The 22,792-nt window shown below is 50.5% G+C and overlaps 1 protein-coding gene across 2 annotated transcripts in view; it reads right to left on the minus strand.

Moving 5' to 3' along the window:
- The window catches only part of C4_1H6orf52 (chromosome 4_1 C6orf52 homolog), a 287,362-nt gene that overhangs the window by 77,596 nt on the left and 186,974 nt on the right, over positions 1-22,792 (minus strand). For both annotated transcript variants that reach the window (XM_078688091.1, XM_078688090.1), the window contains exon 7: positions 7,044-7,233. In XM_078688091.1, the coding sequence (XP_078544217.1) occupies positions 7,044-7,233 (190 nt within the window). The remainder of the gene's footprint in view (positions 1-7,043; positions 7,234-22,792) is intronic.

The raw sequence follows: 22,792 nt of genomic DNA on the forward strand, positions 1-22,792 counted from the left end.
TGGAGTGGAGTTACATAGAGTGGAATAATGTAGATTGGAGTGGCACAGGGTTGAGTTGTGTACAGTGGAGTTACATAGAATGGAGTGCTGTAGACTGAAACAGAGTAGAGTGGAGTGGAGTGGAGTGGCATAGAGTGGAATATGGTAGAGTGGAGTGGCACAGAGTGGAATGACTTAGACTGGAGTGGCATAGTATAGAGTGGTGTAGAGGGAATTGGCATAGAGGCAATAGCATAGAGTGGAATGTTGTAGAGAGGAGTGGTGCAGAGTGGTGTGGTATAGAGTGGAGTGGCATGTTTTGTAGTGGTTCTAGCTTAAACAGACGTAGGATGAAAGTGTCTGAACTAATATAGATTACATTGGGCAAGAATATAGAATATGGGGTAAAAATCAATCAATCAATCAATTATAGTACTTACCCATGAGGGTCTCAAGGCGCTGAGGGGTGGGGGGTGCTGCTACTGCTCGAAGAGCCAGGTCTTGAGGAGTCTTCTGAAGGGAAGTAAGTCTTGGGTCTGCCGTATGTGGGTAGGGAGGGTGTTCCAGGTCTTGGCGGCGAGGTAGGAGAATGATCTGCCGCCGGAGGTCGTTCATTGGATACGGGGACATAGGCGAGGCTGGCGGAGCGGAGCTGGCGAGTGGAGGTGTAGAAGCTGAGTTTGCTGTTCAGGTAGGCTGGTCCGGCGTTGTGGAGTGCTTTGTGTGCGTGGGTGAGGAGCTTGAAGGTCGACGGGGAGCCAGTGTAGGTCTCTCAGTTGTACGCACTCAACCCCGGTAGACACACCAACTGCAAAAGATCCTCGCCCCATACCACCCATGGACAGTTCTCGAGCAGACTCTGCCACAGATCCTTCACCACCGACCAAACCATCACAACCGCCGATGGCCTGCATGATGCACACACCTTCGAAACTCTGACATGCATTCTCCTCAACGTATGCTCCTGCACTAACGCGCCATAGAGATCTGGGACCGGATTCACACCCTCTCGCCCGACGTCCCCTTCTTCACGGAAACCTGGACCAACGCCACCTCCAGCCCTCACATCACCACGGCCATCCCCGAAGGCTACAAGATCCAGAGAAAGGACCGCCCAGGAGGAGGACTCTCCATCGCACACAAGACTGCCCTCCAACTTTCCACATCCAGCACGAACGACCCCCACTCCAACACAGAACACCTCCACTTCCAGATCCAGACAAGCACCAGGTCCACACTACGTGGCACCCTCATCTACAGACCACCGGGACCTCACACCCACTCCACAACTACCATCGTCTAGCTCGCTGCACCCCACGCCATCACCTCCATGGACTACATCCTACTCGGGGACCTGAATTTCCAATTCGACATCAGTGACAACCCCAACTCTACCACTCTCCTCGACAACTTCCCCAACCTCAGTCTGAAGCAGCTGGTCAACACGCCCACTCACAAAGCCAGAAACACCCTCGACTCAAAATTCGCGGGAGGGACAAATAACCGCTTCAGCCACACCACCTAGCCCCCTGACCACTGCATCCACTTCACCTTCAGCACCACCAATGCACCCAAGCCCACAACACACCCACCACAAACGAACTGGAGCAAGGTCACAGAGGAACACCTCAACACCACCCTCCTCCAAGACCCCCCACACCACTACCGACACCAACTCCGCAGCCTTAGAATTTGACCACTGGATCTCCAACTGTGCTGACAAGCTTGCACCCCTCCCCGGCAAACAATGTAATCTGAAGGCCACCTGATTCACCAAAGAACTACAAGAAGCAAGGCGCTCCTGCAGACACCTAGAGAAAACTTGGCAAAACCAGAATACCACGGAAGCACGGAACAACCACAGTTGCGCCCTGAAGGAATACCACCAGCGCATAAGAGACACCAAACAGACGTTTATAGGAGACCAGATCCAGACCAACACGACCAACTCCAAGGAACTGTTTAACGTCATGCAGCAGTTCACATAACCCCCTAGCGTAGCCACGGATATCCACCTTCCCAAGAACTCTGCGACGAGCTCAGCGCCTACATCCACCTGAATATCAAGGTCCCTTACGACGACTTCTGCGAACAAATACCAGACACCACCCCCCCAACTCTGCCGATAAGCTATCCATCAGGACCTCGAACCCCGCCACCGTCCAACACATCACCACAACCATGAAGAAAACCCACTCAGGAGACCCTATGGACCCCTGTCCACCGCATATATACCAAAGGGCCGCCGCCGCCATCTGACCTGAACTAGGATGGACTGTAAACACCTCCTTCTTGTCCGGCATCTTTCCAGATGACTGGAAGCGGGGGGAAGTTAAACTCCTCCTCAAGAAACTGACGGCAGACACAACAGACCTGAAAAACTACCGGCCAATCTCTCTCCTCCCCTTCTCAGCCAAAGTCACAGAGAGACACATAAATGCCCAACTGACCGCCTTCATCAAAGAGAACTCCTTCCTGGATGCCTCCCAGTCTGGATACCGCCAAGACCACAGCACAGAGACTGCCCTCCTCGCCACCACTGATGACAGCCGCACGCTACTCGACCAGGGACACACTGCGGCCCCCATCCTTCTGGACCTCTCCGCAGCCTCGAAACCATTTCAGACTGCACGCTCGCAGCCAGACTTCACTACGCAGGGATACAAGGAGCCACCTTCAAATGGATCCAATCCTTTCTCTTCTGCCGAAACCAATGTTAATGCATCCCCAGGTTTACTTGTCGTGGTAAATCTGGGAATGTGCCAGAATATGGGTGGATGCATGGGAACACCCAAACTTCACCCATGAAACACCTTTTTGGCACTGACTAATGCGATCTATATTAATACGATCGGTATTTTTCAACATACCTATCATTACACACATGACTGTGGAGACTTGAATATGATGGTAATCTCACATTATCACTGTGGGGACTTAAACGTCACTGTAATATATTTGTCAGGACTTGTACATGACTACAATCATGCACTATCTCTGTGTGCTATCCCTGTGCATTCCATTAATCACACGCTATCTCTGTGGGGACCTGGGCATGTCTGTAATCACACACATTCTCTTTGGCAACCGTGGTAATACTATAGTCACACAACATCCCTGTGGGGACCAAGCCATCTGTATAATCACACACTATCTCTGTGGGGACCTGGGCGTGTCTATAATCACACACTATCTCTGTGGGGACCTAAACATCTCTAATCACACACTATCTCTGTGGGGACCTGGGCATGTCTACAATCACACACTATCTCTGTGGGGACCTGGGCATGTCTATAATCACACACTATCTCTGTGGGGACCTGTGCATGCCTATAATCACACACTATCTCTATGGGGACCTGGGCATGTCTATAATCACACACTATCTCTGTGGGGACCTGGGCCTGTCTATAATCACACACTATATCTGTTGGGACCTGGGCATGTCTATAATCGCACACTATCTCTGTGGGGACCTGGTCATGTCTATAATCACACACATTCTCTTTGGCGACCGTGGTAATACTATAGTCACACACCATCTCTGTGGGGACTTGAGCATTCATTTAATTACACACAAGCTCTGTTTTGGCTTGAACATCACCAGCTTTGCATTCTCTGTATGGGGCTTTTTGAATACTGAAAAGTAGTAAAGTTAGACTGTTGGTCTAAGTTTACATTGTTGAAACTGAAAAGTACAAAAGTTAGATTATTTGTCTAAGTTTACCATTGTGAAATGGGCCCTATTTTAATGAGGACTTAAACACAATCACCTTCATGCACTATCTCTGTGTGGACTTAAACATCGCTATAATAACACACTATCTTTGTGGGGACTTGAACAACACTGTAATAAAACACTATCTTTGTGGGGACTTAAACATCACTATAATAACACACCATCTCTGTGGGGACTTGAAGATCTCTATGATAACACACTATCTCTGTGGGGACTTGAACATTTCTATAATTACACACAACCTCTCTGTGGACTTGAACATCATTAGCTTCACACCCTTTATAATGGGATTCAAGCTTTGAATGTAAACACTATTTCAGTATCTCTGTGGGAACTTAAACATAACATCTATTTTGGTAAAAATGTGAGCAGCGACTCAAGCTCTGGATTCCACTTGACCATATTCCTTTGTTCCTTATGTTAATTTCTTTCTGTGTTAGTTCCCTTATCTCCTAAGATTTTAAGCACTAATAAATAGGTTAAATGCAGCTTTAAGTGTCTTTCGTTAAGCATGTTATGGTATTTTCTGGCGCATTAAGATAATCTGCCTTTAATGTATACCCCTATTATATATGCAGCAATTCATATATGAATATATTATAATGTTGTTTGTGTATATTGTTGCTAAAATAAGCATTTAGCCATGTGCCTTCGACTGTATTCAATCACAAATAGTGTTATGGACTAGGTCCCCACAAGGATGGTAGCACGTGTTCAAGTCCCCACAAGGATGGTGCTGTGCGCACGATTAAATAACAATATATTTGCAAATTTGAAGCAGGATCCTTTATCATGAATTTTTTCTTAACATTTTTCTGTTAGTTGTGTGTTTTAAAAACATTGGGAAAGGTAAGTCCCCACAAGGCAGGTATTCACACATAGTCCCCACAAGGATGGTAACACGGGTGTGTGTGTGTGTGTGTGTGTGTGTGTGTGTGTGTGTGTGTGTGTGTGTGTGTGTGTGTGTGTGTGTGTGTGTGTGTGTGTGTGTGTGTGTGTGTGTGTGTGTGTGTGTGTGTGTGTGTGTGTGTGTGTGTGTGTGTGTGTGTGTGTGTGTGTGTGTGTGTGTGTGTGTGTGTGTGTGTGTGTGTGTGTGTGTGTGTGTGTGTGTGTGTGTGTGTGTGTGTGTGTGTGTGTGTGTGTGTGTGTGTGTGTGTGTGTGTGTGTGTGTGTGTGTGTGTGTGTGTGTGTGTGTGTGTGTGTGTGTGTGTGTGTGTGTGTGTGTGTGTGTGTGTGTGTGTGTGTGTGTGTGTGTGTGTGTGTGTGTGTGTGTGTGTGTGTGTGTGTGTGTGTGTGTGTGTGTGTGTGTGTGTGTGTGTGTGTGTGTGTGTGTGTGTGTGTGTGTGTGTGTGTGTGTGTGTGTGTGTGTGTGTGTGTGTGTGTGTGTGTGTGTGTGTGTGTGTGTGTGTGTGTGTGTGTGTGTGTGTGTGTGTGTGTGTGTGTGTGTGTGTGTGTGTGTGTGTGTGTGTACATAGTAAAAAGGATACAGGAAAGGAGAGAAACTGACAATTCTTGGTTAATGGCAGATGTATGAAATGTAAGGAACGTGGTTGTGGGTGTGAGGGAGATGGTGTAACCGAAAAAGTTCAACATCATAATAACACATGATGTAGTAGTAACCGGTCTGTAGAACTGCTATTGGACATTGGCAAGCTGCAATCAATAGTGTCCATTTGTAATAGATGGGCATATTGAATATTTTATAAGTTGACGTAAAAGTAAATTAAAAAGGACATTAATGTGGGGAAAGAAAGAACCAGAGTGACTCCCTGTCTTGAAAACACTGTATTAATGCACACCACCTCTGCTAGGGACAACTTTAATCTTGCCTTATGAACACAGGAACTAGCAGCATAAGATTTCAAACTTCTATATTGCTCTGGTGCAATATGCAAACCACTGAGTCCATGGACCTTCAAAGCTGCTGTATCTTGCACCAGAGAGAGAAGTGGCTATGCCACTGGCCCCAGCACTATTCCATCCTACAGAGAAACCAGGGGTATGGTTGGACCTGGTTAAATCTACCATTTATCCTTGGAACTAGTTGAGAAGGCAGTGGGAAGGATTCACCCTACTTCATTAAGATGCATGCAAAATGGAGTGCCTGGAGACAGCGGATGTTGAAAAGCAGTGTGAGCAGACAGCTATCGGGCTCTGCATTATGCATCTGTGTCAGCTGCTTTAAGTTGTCTTTATCCCCCTAGAACAGTTTAGAGGTGAGGTTTCTATCAAAATGAACCATTTTTCTATTTTTACAGAATAAGAGGTGCACTTAGGGGCTGTAAACTAGTCTATCTCAAGGAACGCAATCTTTCAGACTGCTGACCCTCTACATTGAAATGTGAAAGCAGAAAATCATGATATCTTGCATCTACAAAGAGGATAGTGGTGTGGACATGATAGGGCCTAACAAAGTGCACATGCAGTGGGAATGAAGACCTGGAACACATGATCATTGATGAACACTGGGCATAGAGTTACACACCAAAGACAATACAATAATTAAAAGACACGCAATCATTCATTTCATGTTTATTCAAAGGCACCATCAAATACCCCAATTAGACTACAGGCACACAGTCTCAGGAAAGAAGCAAGGTGCAACCAATGTAATCGTAGTGGGGCAGGCCTGATGCACCTGGGTTGGTAGTGTCCTGGGATTCAGGCATTCTGGGAGAAAATATATGAGGAGATCCAGAAAAATGACACCACACAATGACTGCCCTGCTGGGATACATTGAAATAGCCCTGGCCTGACTCTGAAAATACATTGCTATGACACTTCCAGTAGCAAAGCGCAGAATTATTTGATGGATAGGCACACACATTCCAAGGTGAAATAGTGACTACAAGATTTAATATAGTGCAATAACGTTGCAGAACTATATAGCATACTTTTGCCACTTAGCTCAAGACCCAACGATATCGGGTCCCGACTTCAACATTACCTAACAACAGAGTTACAAGATTAAAGTGGAACAGATGACACACCATTGTGTGGGTAGTGAGGCCTATCTGTGCTTTTTTAATATTCATAAGCAGATTGTGATTGTAGACCCACACTGACTACATACATATGTGAAAACATTATGAAGCAGATTGAGTGATCTATAGACGCAAAATAATACATGTACTGACATGATAGGTCATAAATATTGTGCTTTTATACTAAATATAATATTAAACCAAAATGCATAAATAAACATTAAAAAACAAATTTCAGGAAGGCATACCAATATGGACAAAAACATCAAGGAGGAGAACATTTAAAAAGGTAGAAACTAATGTATATCACATAAATGCAGCATGAAGTCAAAATTTGTACCTCTGGTCCAGCTGGAGCAACAGCCGTAGCTTCTGTTTCTGTGGGATATGCGTTTGCTGCATTATAGGATGTATAACTAGAGTTGTAGTTAGCATAAGGATCAAAACCCGTTTTTGCATAGTAGTTTGAGTATTGATGGTAGTATTGAGTGTAATCAACGGTTTGAGTCTGCTGGTTCTCTGGCTTCACCCTGGCACACAGAAAAAAACAATAAAAAAAAACAACTTCCTCATCATTGCTTGCAAAATGTTATCACTTGTTATACATGGAACTTGCAAACAGCCTCCAGCCGGATACTGATGATTTTTTTAAAAAGATGTTGCTCCTTAACATACAAGAAGGAACCTGCACAGTGCAATGGGTGCAGGTCATCTCTTGAATTCCTCAACATTTCCAACCTAGGTTCACCAGTTTGTGCATTGTGATACGAGAAGCTACAAAACAGCACATGCTAGTGGATATGTTTGAAAGAGACAGCAACTGATAATAACCATGAATGTACTACTGCTCTCGCTTTATCACAGTGTGTCAGTAGACAATTCACACATAATTAAAATACTACAATACAAGCTAAGCCAGGGTTCTCTTTCCAATGGCAGGATGCAAGTGGAGTTTTCCTGAGGCTTTCTTCCAGTTTTCCCATATGGACATAAGCGTTTGGATATTTTTAATTACTTCTTTCTATTCAGAAGAACATAAATGAACCATCTCAAGAACAGTTACCACAAGCATTTATTGTTATGTTATGTTATGTTAAATGTTTGTAGAGCGCTCACATCATCCTGGGGCATCGCGGCGCTATCCAGAAAGACAAGTATCCTAAGGAGCAATAAAGGAGCAGATAGAACTGGCCAGAATTAAAACAGGTGTGCTTTCAGCCGTTTCCTAAACGCACTGTAGCTAGTTGTTTCCCGTAGATCCAGAGGGAGCTGATTCCAGTACCCGGGGGATCTGAAGCAGATCCTGGGCCCTCGATCTAAGGTTCCTGCTTGGAATATATTTACGCAGTTTATTCTGTAGGTACACTGGGCCAGTATTGTTCACAGCCTTATACGTTAAGCAGCAGATCTTAAAACGTGACCTTTTTTTTACTGTCAACCAGTGTAACTTCTTTAAGAGAGGAGCAGAGGGAGAACCTGCCGGCTGGTTAAGGATCATTCTAGCAGCAGTATTCTGCACCACCTGCAGGTTGGCCATTAGAGTCTCTCCGACTTCCGCTAACAGAGCGTTTCCATAGTCCAAGCGAGAGACTACCATTGCTTGTACCAGGGATCTCCGGTGGGAGACAGGAATATAAGGAAATATTTTCCTCACCAGTCGGAGAGCATAATAACATGCACTTATCATGGAGGAAACTTGAGCTTTCATGTTTAGACCTTGGTCCAGCTTTAATCCTAAGCTCTTTACTGATCCTTTAGGGGAAGGAGGAGCACCTAGCTCCTGAGGCCACCAATCCTCTGACCAGATGTCTGTTGCTTTCCCCAACAGCATCAGCTCCGTTTTGTCCGGATTCAACTGGAGACAGTTAGCTGTCATCCAGTTCGCAATGATGATCATACCTTTGGCAAAACTAGCTTTATCGAGAGTGTGGTTTGATCCGATGTTAAAGATCAGCTGTGTATCGTCTGCGTAAGAGACGATAAAGCCTAATTTCTCGACGATCCTGGCCAGTGGGGCCATATAAATGTTAAAAAGGGTAGGGCTCAAACAGGAACCCTGCGGGACGCCTCTACCCAAAAGTCTTTTTTTGGATGTGAACGGTCCCAGAATTACAGTTTGGTATCGCTCTGACAAAAAGTCCGTCATCCATTTTAGTGCCATCCCATTTATTCCTAAACCCACAAGTCTCTCCGCCAGCCTAGAATGTGAGATGGTATCAAAGGCTGCAGAGAGATCGCGTAAGAATAGGATTGCTGATCCCCCCGCATCGATGGTTAGTCTAAGGGAGTCGGTTACTTCCAGCATTGCCGTCTCGGTACTAAACCCTGGCCTGAATCCTGATTGTGAAGGATCCAGGAGGTGGTTATCTTCAAGGTAGGTACTGAGTTGGCGGTTAATGATCCCTTCCAAAATTTTACTCAAGAGTGGTAGAAGGGAAATAGGTCTATCATTTCCCAATATAGAGGGGTCCGCCGCCGGCTTTTTCAAAATAGGGCGCACGAAGGCTTCCTTCCATAGTGCTGGAATAAAGCCAGTGAGTATTGACCGATTAAAGATGTCTGTGATTGCTTGAGCGCTGCTAGTGGCTAGGAGTGCCATGATTCTAGGGGGGACAGATATCCAATGGGGACCCTGACTTGGCTGTAGTCAGGCCTTTGAGACCCTCTTCTGTCGAAATTAAGGTGAAGCAGCTCAAAGAGCATGCCACCATTACATCCTGCTTCTCTAGGGTGCTAAGTACCTCCTCGCTATGCAGGGCTAATGAAGGAAAGTTCTCATAGATTTTTGCAATTTTATCGTGAAGAAAGAGCGCCAACGAGTCACATAGATCCTGAGAGATCACCGGGGCTTGACTACAAACCTTCGGGGACACAAATTCTTTTACTATCCCAAACAGCGTTTTAGCGGAGTTACTAGCACTCTCAATCTGAGTTGTAATGTACTGCCGCCTAGCCTCTTTTAGGTTCAAGTGATATTTGGTAAGTGCCTGTATGTAAGGCGCTTTATTTTCCATTGTCTTGTTTGCCCGCCAACTTCTTTCCAGGGCTCTGCAAAAAGCTCTTTCTTTTTTTAATTCCCCTGTATACCATGGGGCTGATATCCGCCTAGTTAAACCACTCTGTTCCTGCATGGGAATGTTCGTATCGAAGGCTGTTTCCAGGGCGGCGTTAAAGGCTTCCAATTTAGCGCCAGCCTCATTAGCTTGTATAGTGGGGTCCCGGGCAAAGACCTCATCAAAGGAGGCTACCGTAAGTTTATACCACTTCCTGCCCAACTTAGCACCTGTCAAGACAGGGCGATTGACTGCGTAAGGGTCTGGGAACTGCACACTAATCTCAATCAGAGAGTGATCTGACCAGGGAAGAGGTTCAGGAGACAAACACATAAGCTGGTCGATATTCGAAAAGACCAGATCTAATTGGTGACCAGCAACATGTGTAGCGCCTACTGTTTTTAATGTTAATCCCATCTGTTCTAGGGAGGATCAGAGTTTATTCACCTCCGGCTCTAACTGATTTCCCCCATGAAAATTAAAATCTCCCAGTAGGATAAATCTGTGTGTTGCCAACACATACAAAGCGATGTGTTCTATCAGGAGGTCGGTAAATTTAGCTTTTGGGCCCGGAGGCCGATAAATTAAGGCACCATACCAACAGTCTGATGCAGACACAGTCACCTTAAAAATACCTAGTTCCATACAATCATTGCTAATTGTGGTTATCCAGTTCACCATCAAGTGTTTTTTAAATGCTATGGCAATCCCCCCCTCCTGTTTTTATTTCTCTATCAAGATGAATAAACTTGTACTTCTCTGGTATAGCCAGAGTTATTGCTGGTTGATTTGCCGGATTTAGCCATGTCTCCGTGAAGAAGCACATGTCTGGGTCCTGAGTGTCAAGCATATCCCAAATCTCGTACGAATGTTTCACAAGGGATCTAACATTACACAGCAGAAACCTCTGAGGCTGCTGTATACTGGATGGCATGTCTAACATTACACAGCAGAAACCTCTGAGGCTGCTGTATACTGGATGGCATGTCAGATAACCCCCCCCCCCTCTTATCGTACCTCCAGTAGGAGCAGTCATTTGAAACTGACAGAATCTACAGCTTACTGGACCTTCCAGTGCATGGGCTAGCCTCTGCCTACAGAGACCGATTATTGAGTACAAGGACGGAGATAATACTTGGTTCAGGTCCATAGGTTCGGATTATGTATTTAATCTTTATTCATTGATTCTCAGTAGCTACAAACAACAACCATCATAATAAACCAAGTTTCTATATGTTCAAGGAGTATGTAATTATGCAGACCCTTCAGGAGTTCTCGATTTGCAAAAAAAACCAGCTAATCTGACAGTTTTGTAATAGCACACGCTGTTTACAAAAGTGCTAGCGAAACTCAAATTATGCTACAGCTCCTTTTATTGACCCAGAGTTCACCGCTGAGCCAAATGTACGAGTTACTTACCTTCGGTAACAATGTATCTGGTAGAGACGATTCTAGCCACAGATTCCTTCACGTAGAATTATCCCCAAGCATGAGACTAGATCTGGAATTATTTTTGCCACAGCAACCCTGCGCGCCTGGTGCGGGGCAACATCACGCGACTCTGCCCAGGCGCCGTCCGCGTACTTGACGTCAGCGAAGTCACACAAGACCTGCCCCGGCGCGCCTACCTCAGTTTTCTTCGGAGAACTTTTCCGCACCACAACGCAGAACCACCAGATAAAAAACTGTGGGAGCATGGGAACAGTGTGCAAAGAGTAGAAAAATTGGAAAGAAACAGTGACAGGAAAGAAGAAAGAGCAATCAGAGCCCTGCGCCGCCACCCTGCCAGCATAAAGACAGCCTCCCATCCCTGTGCCACTAGAGACATGGAACATGCATAAAAGTCATGGCACCCTTAGTAAACCACCACCCCAATCCTGAACAAGGAAGGGGACCAGGTCCAAGACAAACAGGGACAACAACCTCCAAGCCACCCCAATATAGAGGACAACACCCCCAGGGGACAAGGGCAAAACATGGCCAGGTGACCCACATCATAGGATAGCAATGGAAGGGAGGGAGGAGAGGGATGGAAGCAATCCCCCTAAACCTGGAGGAGCCAGAGCAGCAGGGCACCAAGGCACCGGAGCACAGGAACACCATCCTCCCAAGAACCAAGGAGGAATGAAACTGCCCCCGGACGGAGCCACTCATCCAGAACAAGGAAGGCACTCACGGGAGACGCACTCTCCTCCCCCCCCCCCCACCGGGAGGAGAGTACCGAAGACCAACCCAAGGGTTCTCGCGAAACAGGGGAGGAAGGGAGTGCCGGTAAGAAATCTGCGGCTAGAATCATCTCTACCAGATACATCGATACCGAAAGTAACTCGTACATCTGATAGAGACTACTAGCCGCAGATTCCTTCACGTAGAATAGATACCCTAGCAATACCCCCTGGGAAGGAGGGTCTGCGAAAGGACTACACCAGCCAATACAGACCAGAAGCCCTACAGCGGACCAGAACCATGGACCAGGAAGAACGTGCCCCTGCCAGGCAATGGGAACCCCCCACAAGCAGAACTCCACTGACCCAAGGGAGGTAGAAGGGAGAGAAGAAGAGAAGGAGGCGGAAGAGCCCCGCACACTCAGAACAGAGAAACCAAGGGCAAGGCCGGAGGGGCCGAAGCACCCCCCTCCTCCACAAGGCAACCTAGCTGCCGCCCAACGCCAGGACAGGAAGAGCGGAAGCGCGGGAAAAGAAGGCAAACTCACTCCAGACGGAGAGCAACCTGCCAGCTAGCCAGCAGCCAAAGCAGCCAGAAACAAGATGAGCAGCCCGAGGCCCCCGGAAGGCCGAGTAGGCAGCACCTGGCAAGGGAGAACACCTGAGCATCCCAGATCCCAGGACAGGAGTCGGAAGAAGAAGAGGAGCCTGGGCACACCACTACGAGCAGCCGCGCAGATGACCTCAAGAAGCCAGGGCAACCACACCGCGCCACGGCGAACGGGCAACTGAAGGCAACCAGAACCCCTAGCAAGGCGCAATCCATATAACAGCTGCCACTCCCCCAAGGGTACGGTAAGTCTAAAACTACGAGAATTCTCGTTGGAAGAACTTCCGCAGCAGAGGAAAAAACAAAAGAGCCACAGGGGAAAAAACACAGCGCGAAGGGCTGCACAAGCAGCCCAACCAAGCAGGCGGCCAAATCTCAGGCCAAGTCTGCACAATAACACACACAGAAGAAGAGGGCCATCCAGCAGCCAACAATGCCAAAGTCCAGAGAGGACGTAATGGCTAGAAAAACACTTCACAGCCAGAACAACCGGCCTAAGAAGGCCCAGGAGCAGAGCACCTCACGAGTCACTGAGGAGGGGACGGAGGATGATAAGGCGGAGGAGAAGGAGGAGGACGGCGGCGCCCCGCCAAGAGTCTCAGGATGACAGAGTCGGCAAGGGCATGGAACAACATGGTACCATCAAATGGCAGGTCAATGAGACGCTTCCGGATATTCTCAATTAATCAATTAATACATTTGTAGAGCGCGCTACTCACCCGTGTAGGTCTCAAGGCGCTAAAGGGAGGGAGGGTGCTGTCATTGCTCGAATAGCCAGGTTTTGAGGTGCTTCCTGAAGGTGAGATGGTCCTGGGTCAGTCAAAGGTGCGCGGGGAGTGAGTTCCATGTCTTTGCGGCCAGGTCGGAGAACGACCTTCCTCCGGCGGTGGTTGGTCCGCGGCACGGTGGCGAGGGCGAGGCTGGCTGAGCGGAGCTGGCGGGTGGGGGTGTAGAACGAGAGGCGGTTGTTGAGGTATTCGGGTCCTTTTGTCGTGGAGCCCTTTGTGTGCGTTGGTGAGGAGCCTGAACGTGATCCTCTTGTTGACGGAGAGCCAGTGCAGGTTTCTTAGGTGGGTGGATATGTGGCTGTGGCGGGGGATGTCGAGGATAAGTCAGGCGGAGGCGTTTTGTATGCGCTGAAGTCGTTTCTGGAGTTTGGCTGTGGTTCTTGCGTAGAGGGCGTTTCCGTAGTCCAGTCGGCTGGTGACAAGGGTGACGGTCCTTCTGGTTTCGGTGGGGATCCACCTGAAGATCTTTCGGAGCATGCGCAGGGTGTTGAAACAGGATGAAGAGACGGCGTTGACTTGCCTGGTCATCGAGAGGGAGGAGTCCAGGATGAATCCAAGGTTACGTGCGTGGTCCGTGGGAGTAGGCGCGGAGCCTAGCGCTGTGGGCCACCAGGAGTCGTCCCAGGCGGCGGGGGATTCTCCGAGGATGAGGACCTCTGTCTTGTCTGAGTTCAGCTTCAGGCGACTGAGCTTCATCCGTTCTGCGACGTCTTTCATTCCTTCCTGGAGGTTGGTTTTGGCGGTGGCTGGGTCCTTGGTGAGGGAGAGTAGCAGTTGGGTGTCGTCGGCGTAGGAGATGATGTTGATGTTGTGTTTGCGTGCGATGGCGGAGAGGGGGCTCATGTAGATATTGAAGAGCGTTGGGCTGAGCGAGGAGCCCTGGGGTACGCCGCAGATGATCTCGTTGGCCGTTGAGCGGAAGGGAGGGAGGCGGACTCTCTGGGTTCTGTCGGAGAGAAAGGAGGTGATCCATTCCAGGGCCTTTCCTTGGAGCCCAGTGTGGAAGAGGCGGGTTATTAGGGTGCGATGGCAAACGGTGTCAAACGCTACCGAGAGGTCTAGGAGAATGAGGGCGGGCGTTTCTCCGTTGCCCATCATGGTCCTGATGTCACCAGTGGCTGCGATGAGAGCGGTTTTGGTGCTGTGGTTTGCTCGAAATCCGGACTGGGGCGGGTCAAGCGAGTTGTTTGTCTCGAGGAACGCAGTCAGCTGTTTATTGACAGTCTTCTCGATGACTTTGGCCGGGAAGGGAAGAAGAGAGATGGGGCAGAAGTTCTAGAGGTCTTTGGGGTCCGCCGTGGGTTTCTTCAGTAGGGCGTTGATCTCTGTGTGCTTCCAGCTCTCCGGGAAGGTGGCTGATGTGAAGGAGCTGTTTATGACGTTCTGGAGGTGGGGTGCGATGATGCTGTCGGCTTTGTTGAAGATGTGATGGGGGCAAGAGTCAGAGGGGGAGCCGGAGTGGATGGTGTTCATGACGTGGGTGGTGTCTTCAGTACTGATGGGTGTCCATGAGCTGAGGGTGGTGGTAGCGGTTGTTGGTTCTGTGACTGGAGGCGGAGTCTGGGGTCTGAAGCTGTTGTGTATATCTGCGATCTTACGGTGGAAGAATGTGGCGAGGGAGTTGCAGAGGTCTTGTGAAGGTGTGATGTTGTTGTTGCTGGCGCTGGGGTTGGAGAGCTCTTTGACGATGCTGAAGCTTTCCTTGCTGTTGTGGGTGTTCTTGTCTAGTCGCTCTTTAAACGATGTCCTTTTGGTGGTGTGGATCAGCTGGTGGTGTTCGTGGGTGGCGTTTTTGAGGGCTGTCATGTTTTCTGGAGTCCGAAAGTGGTGCCAGGTTTTTTCGAGGGTCCAGCAGGATTTCTTTGATTCTTTGAGGGCGTCTGTGAACCATGATGTTTTCCTGTTGCTGGTCTTGCCTGGGGTGTTCTTCAGTGGAGCGAGGTTGTCTGCGCAGTTGGTGATCCATTGTGCGAGGTTGTGGCTGCGTTGTTGGTGTCAGCGGTGTCGGCTGGCGGGTTCTGGCTTAGTGATGAGATGATCTGGTCTGTGGTGATTTTGCTCCAGCATCTGCGGGGGATTTGTCGTGTGCGGTGGTGGGACGTGTTCTTTTTGAAGGTGAAGTGGATTAATCTGTGGTCAGTTCTGTGGAGTGGCTGAAGGAGACGTGGCTGCTGGCGGAGAAGATGGGGTCCAGCGTGTGGCCGGCTCGGTGGGTGGGTGTGTCCACCAGTTGCTTGAGTCTGAGGTTGGCCAGGTTGTCGAGCAGGGTGGTGGTGCTGTTGTCCTTGTTTTTCTCTAGGTGGAAGTTCAGGTCCCCTAGGAGGATGTATTCTGGTGAGGCTAGGGTGTGCGGGCTGATGCGGTCGGCTATGGTTTGGCTGAATTGTGTGCGCAGGCCTGGGTGTCTGTAGATGAGCGTTCCTCTCAGCGTGGTCTTGGGGTCGGTGTGTATTTTGAAGTGTAGGTGTTCGGCGGTGGAGAGTGTGTCTTTGGCGTTGGTCGTGATGTTGATGGTGTTCTTGTAGATGATGGCGATTCCTCCTCCGGTTTGGTTGGTGCGGTCCTTCCGGGTGATCTTGTAGCCGTCCGGGATGGCTATGGCGATGTCTGGGGCCGAGGACGTGTTCATCCAGGTTTCCGTGAGGAAGGCGACATCTGGTGTTGTTGAGTCGAGGAGGTCCCAGAGTTCGACGGAGTGCTTGTGGACGGAGCGGGTGTTGAGGAGGATGCACTTGAGGTGGTTGTCAAGGCTGGCGGGGGGGCAGGATCGGAGGCAGGTGAATTTGCAGTGAAGGGTCCGTGGGTGCGTTTCAGGGTGGCTCGGTAGCAGGCGGGCGGTCGTCCGGTGTTGAGTGCACGGAGGGCGGTGGAGTCGTATTTCAGTCGGGTACCCTGGCTCTGGGCGCGGTCCAGGCGCGGACGGGCGCAGACGGGCTTGCCATTGGCGCGCCTTTGGCGCGGCCACTGTGAGGTCTCAATATGAGGGGTTGAGGGAGGGAGGAGCAGCTGGGACGAGGGAGTGGGGCGGCGAATGGGGACGGCAGGGGGGCGGGGCCGCAGAGACGCAGCGGCGGGGAGAAGGCACAGAGGGGATCGGGGGAAGAGCGGGGGACCAAGCGGGGGAAAACGAGGGGTCACAGAAGGCAAAGGGGGCGCAAGGCACAACAAGGGGCACAAAAATAAAGGAGCAACACCAACAATGCACCAGTAATGCAGCGATCACCTGAGGAGGCTCACGCTGCACCAGGCAACGGCGGGGCAGGCGACAGCGGGGTCAGCGTCACGGGAGGACCGTGTGGCGTCTGGGGGGCAACCGACCTGAGGACAGGGTCAAAGGTCGCTCCCTAGAGCGCCGCGCGGCCTCCCTATGAGGGGCTGAGGGAGGAGCAGCTGGGAGTGGGGCGGCGAATGGGGACGGCAGAGGGGCGGGGCCGCAGGGACGCAGCGGCGGGGAGAGGGCACAGAGGGGATCGGGGGAAGAGTGGGGGACCAAGCGGAGGAAAACGAGGGGTCACAGAAGGCAAAGGGGGCGCAAGGCACAACAAGGGGCACAAAAATAAAGGACCAACAATGCACCAGTAATGCAGCGATCACCTGAGGGGGCTCACGCAGCACCAGGCAGCGGCGGGGCAGGCGACAGCGGGGTCAGCGTCACGGGAGGACCGTGTGGCATCTGGGGGCGACCTACCTGAGGACAGGGTCAAAGGTCGCTCAGGGAATACTCCGTCCTGAAGCCAAGCATGGCGACGGAGAGCGACAGAGGAAGCCATGGCCCGGCCCAACACCTCGGAGATGTTCTGAGCAGAGCTTAGCGGAGAATAAACGCTGCAAGCTCCCGGCCATCCGACGCATGATGCCGCAAGTCCACCTGACCAGGCTGCTGGGACGCTGCCGATCCCAGAGACTCAGCTGAGTCCCACAAACAGGAGGAGGCCCTAGCCAGAACACACAAGGTGGTCAAGGCAAACATGTTGCGCCCCCAAGAGACGGCGGAGTCAACATCGGCGGTAGGGAGGGAAAAGCGGTCCGTAAAAGAGGGCTGGCAGCCGAGGGGTGAAGGGACAGACACTCCGGGTCACGCGGCACCGGTGCAAAAGATGCTGAGGCACCGGGTCCCCTGAGGCAGGACGCCTCCAAGCCCCTGTCAAAGCAGAAAGAAGGGAACCTTCAAAGGGGAGGAAGATCTCCCGCCCACCAGAGCCCAGGTGGATGGCCTCCAAGAGGTGGTCCGCCGGAAGGTGAGCCACCGGGTCACCCATGCGCAGGATGCCCACAGCCGTGGACACCGGGTGAGCGAAGGCCGCACCCGCCTCCGTAGGGCCCTGCGGCAGATAAAGCAGCTCCTCCGTGGGCGACGGCTGCACACTAAGCCGGCTGTCCCCAAGGCCAAGCGGGCTAGTTAGGGGCCAGACCTGGAAGCCAGGGGGAACTGAAGAATGAGGGACCTTCCCCTCTTCCGGCGAACCCCTCTGCCTCATGAATGGCAGGGAGCCACCCTTTGACGCCAGTAAAAAAGACACTATACGTCGGCCAGTCTCCGGAGAGGATGACACCAAAATACAGTCTGCCTCTGGGGAAGAGGGAGCATCTTAAGACGAATCCGCAGTGCGACCCCTGTGCGGATCCGTAGAGTCCGCCGCCTGAGGCAGGGCGCCACCATCTGGCGTCATCGGACAAGAGTCCAAGTCATCCCACACCGGAGACCAGAGTGGGGCTGGAGTCGTACCGGCCCGGGGGCGGCGCTGGAACGACGCCGACCCGACCCCCGCAGAGGTAGACACCTGCGTGGGGGAACAAGATGGCCCCGGGGAGAGAAAAAAGTTTGCCGGCAGCCACAGCCCAAAATGAGACGGAGATTCCTCAGCAACCCATGTGGCTGCGCCAGATTCAGCCACTGACTCGCCCGCCGAGGCAGCCGCCTGCAGGCGGGAACGAGAGGGGCCTGGATAGGGACGCAGGGTCCTCATCCGGCCTCGACCCAGAGTGGGACGAGAAGGGGCCGCCGACCCCTGTGGATCCACCCGGAACAGCAGCTGCCGGCGCCGTAGCGGAGTCACCGCGGCCTTAGACAGAACCACCTTGTCAAAGGACCGAGAGGGACTCGGGGATGCTACCCGAGCCCAGTTGACCTCTCGCAACGCCACAGGGACTCCCGCAGGAGTTTGCGGAGAGGCAGAGACGGCGTGGAATGAAGGAGGTGCCCCAGAGGAGCCACACCCCAACAGCACCACATCCTCCAAATTTGGATCCGAACCAGTCGGCGCCGGGGCCGCGGAGGGCCCCGCGCAAGGTGAGGGATCCGCAAACGCCCCAGGAGGAGGAGGAGACTCCAGCAAGGCCTGCAAAGCCGCTGCGTACGACTCCATTTGGACTCTCGACGCCCCCGGGGACAAACTGCAACACTTACCTATCGGGGAGCAACGCTCATGCGACATCGAAGAAGGACGAGGACGACGACCGCTGCCGTATATGAAGCCGTCCGCCGAAGCAGACCGAGGGGAGGACGCCGACCTGGAGAGACGCGCTGAGAGAAGTTTCATCCGGCGCTCCCGCCGCGACTTCAGCTTCAACTCTTGACACTCAGGACAATCAGTGGTGCAGTGATCTTGCCCCAAACACCACATACAAATGAGGCGAGGGTCTGTAGCCGACATAAGACGCCCACAAAAAGAGCAAGTTTTGAAGCCTGAAGGCATTCGTACACTGTTCCACCAAGAGAAATGGGGAAAAAAGGGGGGCCAGATCTGCGTTGCACGCGGAAAATGAAAAAACGGATGTAGGCGCGCCGGGCCGGGTCTTATGTGACCTCGCTGACGTCACGTACGACGCCTGGGCGGAGTCAGGTGATGTCGGCCGCCCCCCAGTGCACAGGATATATATATATATATATATATATATTAACAGGAACTCCGTTATACCGCCTCCAATCCCCCAGGACCGGCGAAGCAGGAGACAGACCACAGCTTGTTATCCAGGTAGGTTTATTTTGTCAGTATTTTTTCGTGAACCAACCAACCATGACGCGTTTCGGGCTATGCAGCCCTTGTTCACATGAATATATATATATATATATATATTCATCAAAAAAGGTTGCCCATGTAAAAACGCTACCACGTCAGAGAGCTTCACCATTTTAATGATGTGGGATACAGACAAGTCGCGCTTTCTCCGTCCGTGCAACTGATGCCATACCGGTTTCGGGCTGTTCCGCCCTTGATTACTGGCTGCAAACAAAGTCCCAGCAGCCGGAAGGAACACCATAAATACGGTGATGGACCCGCCCCAGTGGGCGTGTGCTGCAATGCCTTATGGTCCCAGTAGTTCCTTCACCTCAGTGGGTGCTGACAAGTCTTTTGTGCAAAACATGGGCAACCTTTTTTGAGAGAGAGAGAGAGCGAGAGCGAGAGCGAGAGCGAGAGAGAGAGAGAGAGAAGGAGAGAGAGAAAGAGAGAGAGGGAGAGAGAAAGAGAGAGAGGGAGAGAGAAAGAGAGAGAGAAAGAGAGAGAAGGAGAGAGAAAGAGAGAGAAAGAGAGAGAAGGAGAGAGAGAAAGAGAGAAAGAGAGAGAGAAAGAGAAAGAGGGAAAGAGAAAGAGAGAAAGAGGGAAAGAGGGAAAGAGGGAGAGGGAGAGAAAGAGAGAAAGAGAGAAAGAGAGAAAGAGAGAGAAAGAGGGAAAGAGGGAAAGAGAGAAAGAGGGAAAGAGATATATATATACACACACACACACACATATATATTGTATTCCAAGATGCTCTGCAGCAAAGAAGAACTCCACAACAGCAGGTATGCACGCATCCTTTATTGCTTTTTTGAAGGTAGCATTTCATCCGTGATTAACAGCCTTTCACCAACGCGTTTCAGAGCTGTCCGCTCCTTCTTCTTGGGTGTTGTGGCTGATTGCGATTCATTTCCGGCTTGCCTCACAGTCTCCTGTTCACGTGTCTTAAGTAGTCACGATCCGCTTAGTAGTGCTATGCAGTATGGGACTTGTGGTTTTGTAGTTGCCAGTGTTAACCCACAGTGGGTGCCGCAAACTCGCCATCATATTTAAAAAGGTCCACAGTGATTAGTGAATTCATTGTGGTTTTAAGGCACTCCAGTGTGCCCCGGTATACATACATATATATATATACACACACACACACACACACACACACACACCCCCAGACACACCCACACACACACACACACACACACAGGGCCTCTAAGGGCGGCACAATAAGTGCTGCAGTTCTTAGAGGCCTTCCCTGGCCACAGTTCCCTCAGTATCTATAGTACCATCTACAAGGGACTTACATGTGCCACAGAGTGCCAGTTGGGTTTTGTATCAATGCAGTTTAGTGTAAGAACATAGGCTCTGGGTACCTGGTTGGCAGGAACCCAGGGCACACTCAGTCAAAGTACATCAAAAGTTTGGCAAAAAGGGGGGTGGGGGGCAACCATGTAAAAACAGGGCACTTTCTTACAGCAATCCTAAGTTGGTCTTCCTCCAATCTACTGAGAAGTTGGCCCGCAGACAGATTTTGCACTGCCCCACTGTGGCTGGGTTTGGTGATATCAAAGAGAGACATTGCCAGGGCCTGGAAAGCCAGGAACATCTTGTCCTTAGAATGATGGAAGCAGGGGCGGGATCATTGCCTGAGCATGGTAATACCTATATACAAGGCTAGGGGTTGTCCCATCTAATAATAAAAAATATTGGCTACATAGGGCAATTGCCGGGGCATTGTCCTGAACTACCCAAGGACCGTACCATTTCCCGGAGAAAGAACTCCGGTACTATGGAGGACGTGGCTGAAGTGCGGTTACAGGGAGGCAGTTAAACAGGGTATGGAGTCTTCTATAGGTTGGACTCTGGAAGAGGTGAATTTTGCTTTTGTTCCCACCTCAGGTATTAACCACAATGCCTGTCAAGAGGGAAGTCGCAAAGTCACCAAATTAACTTGAGCTCAACACCCTGATATTTATGACAAAGGGCAGACAGGCTTCACTTGGAGGAAATGTGTCAAGAATTTATGCAGTAACTAAAACAGTGGTTAAGTTGAAATTCAAAACAATAAAAAACCCAACCGAATCAGAAAGAGTAAATTTTAACAAACAAAATGACAGCAAGAATACAATAAGTGTAACCACAGATATCAAAAAGAAGCACTAATTGCCATTATTAGTCAATGGTGGTGGTAGAACAGGACCTAGGCACATTTTGACGCTGACCGCAATAGAAAGCGATTCAGATGGACTAATCAGGTTCATTCTGGTCAAAGATTTTACCTTCTGACAGTAGCACTTTAAATCCCAACCCACCACATGATTACACTTTTAAAGCCCCCAGGGCCACAGGGGAGGCACTTAGAGGCTCACAGGGTAGCAGGCAGAGGCCAATTGGAGTGTTCAGGTCAGGTCAGGTCAAGTCAAGTTGCCACTGGTTGTCACTGGTCAACTGGACAGTTGCAGAAAAAGGCCTCTTACAACTTGCTGGTCCCAGGATTTAAAAGGGGGTCAGCCTTATATCCTTTAAGAGTCCTCTTGACATCTGTGAACTTGCGCCTTTCCTCCTGCACTATGGGCGTAAAGTCCGGGTATATCGAGAACGTGGTTCCTTCAAATGTCAGCATTTGTTTATTGCGTGCCACACGAAGGGGCACATCGCGGTCTCTATAGTTCAGCAACCTCGCGATGATGGGCCGCGGGGGTTGCCAGGCGTCGGCCTCGGCCCAAGAGACCGGTGAGCTCTTTCAACTATGAACTGCGTAGAGAAGAACTATTTGCGCTTGGTCAGCAGCAGTTTTTCAATGTAGTCTTCCAACTTGCCAGTGTGGGTTGATTTTGGAATGCCAATCACGCGAATGTTATTGCGCCTGCTGCGGGCTTCCAAGTCCTCATTCTTGGCTGCAATTATTTTTAAGAGCTTATCCATTCTTGTGAGCTGTGCCGCGTGGCTGGCGGTGGTGTCGTCATTGTCAGATATGCGCCTCTCCGTATCTTTGATACATTCTTCATGGCCGCCAAGCTTGTGTGCTATGACATCCATCCTCGATGACATGCCGTCCACTTTATCCACCACCGTCGCAAATCCTTGCCGCATCTCCTGTAAAAGACAGAGTATATCCGCTGCCTGCGGGGCGGCCACATCACTGGTTTTGTCCATACTCTCTGAGTCCCGATCATCCTGCGCGGGCTTGTTCACTCTTTTCGCCGTTTCAAAATTCAATTTTGGTTGTCTGGTGTCCGGCTTCCCCATGGCGTCCGCTATGCGCCGTGCCCAGTGTGTGCCCACATGTATTTTCTTGTTCTGCTGTCCCTAGGTGTCCGACTGGGTACTAGAAGACAAACGTGCCTCAGTGCTGTGATCTCAATTCCATCAGTGACATCTAACGCAGGTTCTATTGCACACTGTCTGCCAGGGTCTGCAGTCCCCGGCGTTGGACCCCTCCACAGCTGCTTGTCGTCGCCTTCTCCTATCAGCTAGGCCTCC

The sequence above is a fragment of the Lissotriton helveticus genome, chromosome 4_1 (assembly GCF_964261635.1).
Source record: "Lissotriton helveticus chromosome 4_1, aLisHel1.1, whole genome shotgun sequence".
Lineage (NCBI taxonomy): Eukaryota > Metazoa > Chordata > Amphibia > Caudata > Salamandridae > Lissotriton > Lissotriton helveticus.